The sequence below is a fragment of the Takifugu flavidus genome, chromosome 8 (assembly GCF_003711565.1).
Source record: "Takifugu flavidus isolate HTHZ2018 chromosome 8, ASM371156v2, whole genome shotgun sequence".
NCBI classification, from domain to species: domain Eukaryota; kingdom Metazoa; phylum Chordata; class Actinopteri; order Tetraodontiformes; family Tetraodontidae; genus Takifugu; species Takifugu flavidus.
In genome coordinates this window covers 8,147,668-8,157,796 of record NC_079527.1, presented here as the reverse complement: position 1 = coordinate 8,157,796, position 10,129 = coordinate 8,147,668, and the positions used below count along the sequence as shown (strand labels likewise).

At 45.4% G+C, this 10,129-nt stretch overlaps 2 protein-coding genes across 3 annotated transcripts; both read right to left on the bottom strand.

Moving 5' to 3' along the window:
* Positions 1-2,134: 2,134 nt before the first annotated feature.
* Positions 2,135-4,059, bottom strand: LOC130530435 (probable E3 ubiquitin-protein ligase DTX3). Its single transcript, XM_057041603.1, has 3 exons — positions 3,695-4,059; positions 2,983-3,200; positions 2,135-2,700 (listed from the first exon to the last, which is right to left on the bottom strand). The coding sequence occupies exons 1-3, from the start codon at positions 4,031-4,033 to the stop codon at positions 2,622-2,624; spliced, it is 636 nt and encodes a 211-aa protein (XP_056897583.1). The 5' UTR covers positions 4,034-4,059; the 3' UTR covers positions 2,135-2,621.
* Positions 4,060-4,422: 363 nt separating this feature from the next.
* dtx3 (deltex E3 ubiquitin ligase 3) lies at positions 4,423-9,860 on the bottom strand. Of its 2 annotated transcripts, XM_057040969.1 has the most exons (6): positions 9,208-9,860; positions 8,982-9,022; positions 8,800-8,909; positions 6,469-7,274; positions 6,167-6,384; positions 4,423-5,995 (listed from the first exon to the last, which is right to left on the bottom strand). In XM_057040969.1, exons 1-6 carry the CDS (start codon positions 9,361-9,363, stop codon positions 5,920-5,922), a joined length of 1,407 nt encoding a protein of 468 aa, XP_056896949.1. In that variant the 5' UTR covers positions 9,364-9,860; the 3' UTR covers positions 4,423-5,919. The 2 variants fall into 2 exon arrangements, with proteins under 2 accessions (XP_056896949.1, XP_056896950.1); XM_057040970.1 differs by lacking the exon at positions 8,800-8,909 and having other exon boundaries at positions 9,208-9,854.
* Between the last annotated feature and the right edge of the window lie 269 nt (positions 9,861-10,129).

The following is a 10,129-nucleotide window of genomic DNA, read 5'->3' as shown; positions in this document are numbered from 1 at the left end:
CACTCGTGCGCCTTGTCGGTGCGGTTCGCTCCGCTTTAGATGAGCACCAGACGCCTGCATACACACCAAACCTGGAGCAGCAGAAACTGTTGTGTGTTATTGTGTGACAGGTAACACATTGCACACTGGGTATATGTGGAGATAAACTGGTTTACAGACATCAAACAAGTACCCGTTTTGTACACCGAGTCAAATCAATGCTCACCTACAGTAGAAAAGTAAAACACTCCACTCTTGTCGTCCCTCAGTGCTAAAAAAGGAAACATTCACTCTATTTTCATTATCCACCATCTTTATATTCATTGTTGAATTGTTGTTGCTCATGAAAAGAAAAACATTTGCAATAAATGATCTATTGAGCGTTGATGACTGGACACTGTTCTAATTTCTCATAGATGATGGAGCGGCTATAAACGTATCGAGGAGAAGCTTGGCGGTCGCTGATAAAGAACAGCTTGGGCGCATCCTTCAATCTCTGGCACTGACGACTGAGCCAAAGACCCCAGCGTAGCTGCCAACCCGACGGCTGTGTCCTGTCTGTGAAATAAGTCGGTAAATCTGTCAGCCTCGCCGAGAAAAGCAGAAGGTCTGTGCTGCTAAATCAGGCAGACAAAAAGCCACGTAGCCACGTAGGAGCAATGGCTCAATGCAGAGGAGGTGAGGAACCAACGGGCCAGAGATGGACCTGAGCAAAAACCCACCTTTGCATGGCCGATACACACACCCAGGCAAGGGCACACGGCCTAGGTGTGTGTGTGTGTGTGTGTGTGGTGTGTGTGTGTGTGTGTGTGTGCAGTCACATACTGTACCTCCTCCAGTGCATTTACCTGAAGGCAGCAGGAAGAGAGTCTTATCTCTGCAGACTTTATCACTGAAAACCAAACTAGGTTAAGATACACATAAAAAAGAATATTCAAAGATATCCTAGAGCGAGCTGATCTGGTGGAACTGCACTGCATGACAGCCGGGGAAGATGGAGACCCACAGATGAGAGGACGAAGAAGAGGGCGAGCAGGCGGGGGGGCGTGCCAGGGTTCTCCCGACAGCCGCAGACACTTTAATTAAGGTGCACAGTCGGGAGATGGAGCAAAAACCACTGCTCTGCATTGTCACATAATGATTTCCTTATCACCTCCGCTACAGGAAATGGAGCATCTCTCATCTGATGGATTTGAACGTTTGTTTCCAGGAAAGCTCGTCTGGTGGCAATAAAAAAGTCACGTTGCTATTTTCAGCTCCTACAGCAGAATATTGAAAGGATCCCGACACGGGATCGCAAAGCGGCATTTGAGGGAAATTAAGGAATGCAGCAGATGTTTGGTGCAGAGATAATCTTTTAAAGATCAATCCACTTTAAAAGGACACCCCCCACCCCATCATTTACAATAATAAATGTTTGATCCAAAACTCTACATTGTCACTGACGCAAGCTTCATTATGGTCTATATTTCTGCTGTTGCCATAGAAAATAAAAACAGGTGGTATTTAAATTTGATATTTCCTTCAAATTCATGATCTAATCTAAAATTGCTTCTTCTCCATGGTTATGTAATTCTATCAGAACAGGCTGAATTTGGCTCCTGTTACACATTTCTGCAGGAGGAAAGGGTATTAGGAACAGACTTAATGTAGTTAGAAGGACGAGACAGAGGAAGAAATATCATGGAAATGGAGTGATGAATCATGGGAGAAAAGAAATATAGGAGAGGTGGTGGTGGGGGGTTATATTTAAGCAGATGGGTCCTGGTCTGCTTTGTGTGCAGCAGCTGCTCTGAGATCAGACGGCAGAAATGCCTGCAGCCACTTATTGCTTCAGAGGCCCAGCCAGCCCTCCACATTTCTATACAATGTGTCCCACCTCAGAATATAGGTTAAAAGTATTCACTCATCCTGTAGCGCTCAGATCAGATGCTTTTGACTGACATTACACGCAAGTATATCCTGGTCAGAGGCAAAATATGGTCGAAGTGGCCGTCAAGTGTTTTCAGGTCTGCTGAGTAAAAGAGAGGAGACATTCTACTCAAATTTTAACATTGGATTATTTTTTATCTTTAATAACCTGAACGTGGCTTCTCCATCTACTTATCTACTAATCTTAACTTGCCCTTTGGGAGAAAAGTGGAGAGCAGTTCAGTTTGGTTTGGAAGATATTTAATTATTCAATGTTCTCATGAAGAAGTTACAGTCCCTCCAAATGTTCGGGCACATTTTTTCTGATGTTTGAACGATGAGAATTGGAACTTGTTTTAAGGGGCTGTCGTGTGTTAACAGCAGCTGCATTATTTCAGGAGAACACCCCCACCTCGTGGTCCAAATGGGGAACGACGGCATTTACAACAGGCACTTTCACAAACACAAAATCTGAAATTGTTATAATGCAATTTCTCTTTACAACTAAAGAACAAAAAAACACGTTTTAAACATCGACAAGGATTTTTTAGCCATTTGCCCTATTTTAATCACACTGTGTAAAAATGTTTTTAAATACCAGTAAGTCAGTGATGAAGGCTTTTAAGATAAAAACAAAGAAATGTGAAAGTGCAAACGTGAAAAATCAGTAATATTTTAATAATACACAGTATTAAATATACGTAGGCATATTTCCTGATTGTCTTAGCCCATCAGTTCTCTTCGGTCACTCCTTTTAGACGAAGCTCCTCTTGAACTCTGGACAAATATTGTGGATCTGGATATCCAAAACTGAGAAAATATGATTAAAAATACACACCCCAAATTAGTTTATGATGACATCGACATAAGAATCCAGTATAATTTGTGTAGATGATAAATTTGAACATGGCCACACTGTCATGGTGAACCAGTCTGTTAACATATTAACAGGCAACCATGTTATAAGAAAATGACAATAAGAACCCTCTGAGATGGAAGCTCTAGGACTACAGGATGGAGATGAGGTCAAATGTTCACACTCGACGTTGTAGTGAACTCAGCACAGGGAAAAAGACCCAATACGGTGCGTACCTCTGTGGCCCACCATCCATCCGGGTCTTGTGGTGAATATCATTCCAGGTGATGACATTATTGAGGCCCGTGGTGACGGATCTCCCCACGGTAAAGATGAGCTTCCTGTCGAAGGCTTTCTTCAACAGCTTCAGGACTTTCTCACCCTCCTCACAGGCGGGCAGGAAGGCGATGCGAGAGGTGCCGCTGTACCTCACTCCTGGGTTCGGGTGCTCAGACTGTTAATGCACGTAACACACTGCTCGTATTGTTTCTTTTTGGGTCATGTTATCATTTACTCCCGCTTTTCCTGTTGAACTCAACTCAACTTCATCACAAAGAGTTAGTTGGGCCAGATTTTGCTGCAGTTTGTGTTTCTTCTGATACAAACTGGGCTTAAAAACACATAAAGAGGAAAAACAATTGAATTTGAAGGTAAAGTAAAGGATGAGTTTGTCCATCGGCATTTTTATCAAAATAAACTAAAATTAAATGCATTGTGGTTGCTATATCAACAGAATATCAACAGAAACACTGCCCCCTTTCGCCATATATGTATATGCACACACACACATATACATACGTGCGTGTGTATCTCATCTCATACCACACGCATCGCAACTGTTTATATGTAGCTTCTAAACTTCCTTCACCAGTGTGTGTGTGTGTGTGTGTGTGTGTGTGTGTGTGTGTGTGCGTGCGTGCGTGCGTGAGAGTGCGTGTGAGAGCTCACCCCTTGTATCCCTGCTGGGAAAATGTAGTGGATGACGATGGATCCACAGCGCTCGTACCCGGGTAGGCGCTGGTGGCTGCGCGTCACCGTCATCGTGCCCTCGGGCTGGTTCCCCGTGTGCGTCCCGTAGAAGGTGTTGCACACTGGACATGCGGGCTTACGTTTGAAAGACGATTCGAGACATTCCGAGCAAAAAGCGTGTGAACACTTTAAGGTCTTCTTCCCCTGGATCCGGTCCAGGCAGATGGCGCAGTCCTCCGCACTTTGCCTTTGCCCGTTTTCCATGACTTTAAAAGAATATATGTTGTTTCCGTAGCCATGGAAGAGGCGAGCTTTCATTGCCGAAATGAACAGTAAAACATGACGTAAGGGAAGAAGCTCCCGTTCCATTGGCTGAGACAGAACCAGGAAGTGGAGCCTGACGTGAATTACTGGTAGTTCTTAAATAAATCATTTAATTCAAAGAGCACAAACCCAGACCCCCGTCAAGCACTGAGGTCAATTAATGCTATGTAAAGCCTCGTTGAACATATTATTTTATCTTTATCTTCAAATGCTTGATTGTTTGTGCCACATTTCTATAGCTTGACTCAAGGTTAGTCATAATTATTATTATTGGTGTTATGTTCTCTTAAGGGTACATATGATGGGATGGATGTTGTTAGCATTATTTCAGCCACCTCACAAAACTGAACCGTTCCCGTTTTAATCACGAACTGGATTCAATATCCAACACAAACCCGAACAAAGGTTTTTATTCAAGTATTAAAATGTAAAGCACAATTTTCTGGATATCAACAAAGTACGAATCAACGCAATTAGAAAAGCGGAGTTCCCACTTCTCCATGACAATCAGCTTTAAGGTGTGATCTCCCCTCAGCTTCTCCTCCTCTGTCATGTAATGCATAGAAATATTTGCAGAGTAGCTTTAGTAAACTACAGTCCCGTCTTCCAAAACATGAAACAGAAAGAAAAAATAAATATGTCAGTAAATTTAAAGGTGATGTACACAAAAGGTTTTTAATTCATGGACCTGACCAGGCGGTCTAAAGACTAATTAGCCACTAGCCAAGCAGGTTACTGCACTCAGCAAAACACTTCCACATATACAGAATCAACCACTTTTTGAACTTTTTTTCATCTCATAAACATTAATTGATAGTTTCGTGATTTGTGTTTTGTCTGTATTTAAAGCCAAAAATTATAGCTACAAACGCAACGCTGCTTGAAGAACATTAAATCATACCTTCCTTTGTTTTAACATCGTGCGTGACTTTTTCTTTTCCAATCAAAAGTGAGTACAAGAAAAGGCACAAGAAAATAGGATCAATACTTCACTTGAAGGAAAATCAATTCTTCCTGTCATCTTTTATTATTTATTTGCTGTGTGTCTTCATATAGGTGTTTAAACAGAGCTTGAGAGCAGGTTCCTTATTCTAAATGAGAGTATTAGCAGGTAAATCTCTCGGTGGGAGGCATGGGTTAGCAAAGAGCGTTTGTGCCTTTCATTTGGTTTAAGTGCTCTATATGCCCTTTTGATTCGACATCATAAATCTGGTCAAATGGGATTCTGATGAGGTGGGGGGAGGAAGGTGCTGACAAAGTTAAACATTCTTGAGATTTCAGTGCAAACAGGTAGAACACGAAGGTCACACATAAACAAACTTTTATGCGGTTGACATCAATGAGTAGCCACCAGGCTAGCGGCGTCGGCTACACGTACCGGTTTGCTCCACGACCATGACAGAGGCCTAACTGAACAACACACACCAAAGTGCCCGAGAGTGCTTCAAATTGCAATAAATTCATTCATCTTTTTTTCCTTAAATCTGTTGAAGCAGAGCCAATAATCTGTGGAACATTATTCTTACAGTGGGGAATTAACCATCAAATTTAGAACATGTGCTTGTAAAAAATAAAATAAAATTCCCCAGATTAGAACTAACCAAGACAATATAACGTCACACTTTGACTTTGCAAACAATATAGAAGGAAAACGGATCCCAACCAGCCACCATGTGACCCAAGAGTGCCCTGCACCCCGAGTATTTTCTTCCACATGTAGCACTGGTTTCATCTGAGCTCCGGACGGAAATGGGACGAAGAAATCATGAGGAGTGATCCGAGCGCTGCTGCAGCATTAAACGTCAGACATCCGGGCGTAACGCTCAGGAAGTCCCGCAGAGTCCTGGAAGAGTCGGAGTCTTTTTCCCCCCCCATTGTCATCACTCCGCCGTGATCCCTTTCTCTCTGAGCTCCTCTGTGACTCGTACCAGATAAGTGGGGTCTGGGTAGCCAAAGCTGTCAGGGGAAATAAGAGAACGTCATCGCAGCATCTGCATCATCTCCACTTTCATTGATCTTCTCTCTTTACGGGTGTTTTTCTCAGCTAACACGCTGGGACGTTGAGCCCTGGTTCATTAGAAACCACATCATAAATCACATCCCCCCTGTAAGAAAGGTCAAACGTACCAGCGAGGCCCGCCCCATATTGAGGTCTTGTGGTGAATGTCATTCCAGGTGATGACATTTTGCATGCCCGTAGTCATGGAGGTACCGATGGTGAAGATAAGGCGCTGTTCAAAGGCCCGGCGCAGCAGGCCCAGCACGCGGTTCCCCTCGGGGCTGTCGGGGAGGTAGGCCACGCGGTTCGTTCCGGGATACCGAACACCTGGGTTGGGGTGTTCTGGCTGTGGGTCGCAAACAAAGAAAGACGTTATGAGCTCGTGTTCCAGAAACCTACAGTCTGAGGATGCTGTTCTGGGTCAACTCACCGACTGTAGGCCGGGAGGGAAGCTGTAGATGATGCAAATGCACCCGTAGCCTTCGTGGCCAGGAAGCTCCAGATCGGGATCCCGCTCTACGATCATCGTCCCGTTGGCAGGCTGATTCCCAATCAGCTGGCCGTAGACGAAGCGACAGACAGGACACGCTTTTTTCACTTTGAAGGCTTGATCCAAGCAAGAGCGACAGAAGGAATGGCCACATTTCTCCAGGGTGGTCTTCTCCACCATGTCTCCCATGCAGATGGAGCACATTTTGTGGTCCTCCCCCTCGCCGTGGGCGGTGACGGCGGGGTCCCCGTCCGTGACCTGGACGACCTCGTGGAGCATGGAGCAGGCCTTTTCATCGGCAGGCTTCCTGAGCCTCTGCTGCTGCTGTCTCTGGGAGCGTCGTGGCTGGAGAGGAGGGGGCTGAACCATGCTCCCCTCTGCGTTCGGTTCCAGCACTCCCACCCAGGGCAGCAGAGCCCTCTTCCTCTTGGTTCCCCCTTCCTGCTTGCTCATTTCTTTCCGGGCACAACGGCATAGGTCAATGAAGGCTTTTCGGGTCTCGCTGGAGATGGGTCCATCCATCATCCCAGCTGCTGAGTTCCTGGAGCCTTCCACCGGCTGCAGTCTCACGGCGCAGCAACCCCCTTTCTCTCCGCGTCTAATTATGCCGGCACTCATCCCCTGCTTCTGCTGGAAGTCAATGAGCCAGGGCCGCCCAGCTGCAGCCAGGTAATCCCACACCGCCTGAGAAACCAGTACCTCATCACTGCCCTGGCCAGCACACACACTCATCTCATCAGAAGAAACTGCACAGAGAGAAACACAAAGGTCATCAGCTCACCTGCAGCCACAACGTTACCTCCAAAACTAAACATTGAGAGGAAAAATGTTGCAGAAAAGGCATATAAAAGAGACTACTGAGGATATTTACACAAGATCCATCAGAGGGTGGTTGCCGTAAGCTGACTGGGGACCAGCAGGAAAGAAAAATGCCAGATCAGCAGGATTAGACTCAAACATACTAAATTAAATTCTCTACACCTCACTGGGAGGCAAGTGGGGCGTGCAGTTATTTCAATCAATCGGCACCAGTGGACCGTGACGTTCCTATCAGAACCAAACGTGAAAAGGAAAGGGATGTATTAAGAGATGGAGAGGAACACAAAAGGATTCGACAGGCGCACCCGGAATCAATCACCGCAATCAACTCGGGGCCGAAGGTGTGTATGCAACTAAGCAAAAGGCAGGCCCGACCGCCAGCATGCTGCATAATGGATCAGGTAGACTATTAATACTAATTGCTGCAGGATGGGGGATACAATGGAGAGCTAGCATGACACTGCACTGATCGCTCAGATACACACAGAGCGGCTCTGCTGCTACTCAGACCACTTCAGAAGTTATTTCCTCTGACTTTTGAAGGCTGAGAACATTACGCAGCAGAAATCTGGTGGGAAAGTTGCACCGATCAATGATTGGAGGAGCAATCGTCACACGTAGTGAGCAAATGCATGAAAACACGAGGCCTCCAGAGTGTCCGGACTGAAAGGAAGCTTCAGGAATAGAAACAGGTATTGTCTAAAGCATGAACTAAAAGCTCCCCCTCATTACTCCAAAGTGCACATGAGAGGGAATCGAAGGGTAGAATGAGATGCATGCAGCTTAGTGAATGGTAATCTTCAAAAAGCATGAGGTAATTCCAGGTAGCGGCCTTTATTTTAGCCAACCACCCACCTGCTGCTGCTATTCACAGCAATATATTCGTGATTTCACTGCTGCTTGAACTCCAAACACAATTGATTTTTCCATTTAAATAAAACATCATTTCCAATATTACTTTCCATAAACTAATATTGAAGAAGGTTTGTCCATGGAGCAATACTCTAGCGGCCATGTTGGGATTTGCATGTTGAGATTAAGAACAAATAAAATGAGATTAATGAAAATGCTCCACTCTGGACATTAAACAGAGCCACAATTCCAACCTCAGCGTTGTCATTCTGAAATATTTTGTGGTATACTGAGTGGTAATGTTGCAGCCTGGTACTCGAGCAGGGTGTGATAAGAGAAAAGTCAGCAGCATTTGCAGCTAAAACTTGTAAAGTTGTGCGTGCCCAGTATATTTCCACCTGATTTACCCATGAAACTAGTTGCTTCTTGCCTTCCCATAAAGGTGGCTAAACACCTGCCTGACTGAATCATAACACACCCAGTCAAGAAGCTCCTGCCAACATTCTCTCAGTCCCATCATGAGGAATGAGCTCCACATCAAGACGTGGCAACAAAATAATGCTGGTGAATAGGCTCGATAGCCCCTTCAGGCCTTCACACCACAAACAGTGGAGCCACCGGCAGAACCGGTCCGTAGTTCCTCTCTGTCGCTACAGGGATTCTCGCTGTCGGTGTGCGCGCAGGCAGCGGGACTGATCAGCTGTTTCACGCTGTAAACAAAGAAAACTCCAAACCATCACAAGACAACACACGGCAGCACCAGTGACACGTCCGAACGTTACCTTGTGATCCCATAAATTCCTTCAACGGTGAATGGAGCGTCCTGTTGACCAGAGAGTGGAGAAAAAGGAGCGTTATCACAGCTGCTGGGCGATCAAAAATAAAAATAAAACCACTCAACGGCTGCAACGGGGAATTCAGGGGTTTCGCAATCTCATTTCAGCACTTCCTTTGTTGCACAGCTCGGTTTCACCTCGGATTATTTGACAGAGTAGTCGAGCGTTTTACCGTAGCGCGTCGGTGTTGGCTGTCACGGATGCTTCTGGCCCGGATTAAAGGACCCGCAGCTCCATCCGAGGCCTTCGCTCCTAACGCGATGCTGCAGTTTATCGGAGGGGAACGACTGTGGTCAGGACATGGTATCCAAACGCATTCCCGGCTCATATCTTTGTAGATTCCAAACCACCCCTCCCTGTCCTCGGAAAAACCCGGTCCGAATCCTGCGCCCCGGCCGCCGCGTCTCGCCTGTTCGTCCTTGGATCAGACGGGGGAAAAGGCGCTTCGGAGTCCGCGTCCGACTCGGACCGCACAGTAAATCTTCATCAGAGCAGATTATTTGATATTTCGCCTCATTCCAAAGCCGCAGCCTCGTTCAAAAGCCGCGTCATCTCGGTTTACACATTAATAAAAGAGACTCGGGAGAAAATGTAACCAGGAAGTTCGTCACCGTGTTGACACGATTGGCTGGTTGTTTTTATTTTTTATTTTTTTTTAACCGTTTTTGGTGAATCATAACGTTGTCGTGATTCACTGCTTTTATGATAGAACAATGTTAGACACACATCAAGTGTTCATCCTACGACATCGTGGGAATTCCACTCCTCCTTAAAGTCACGTGGTCTGTTAAATAACCCTTATAATACATACAGATTATCTGAAATAAATCGAAACACCAGTACTTTGTCATCTTAAAACACCGTGGGTTACGTGTGTTAATCAAAAGACGAGTTGGTGAAATAGTTGCGGTCTTAACTGTGTGTTTTACAACCTTTCATTATTTATTTTTCTTCTCTGGATGTCTGGAGCACATGTGCACTGATTTTTCAACCGGATGTTTTCCAAGCAATTCCATCAGCTGCACCCTCAGTGAGATCGCAAAAACATCTAAATATGGTTAATTCTTTTAAAGTTCTGCTGCCTATTCAGTTCC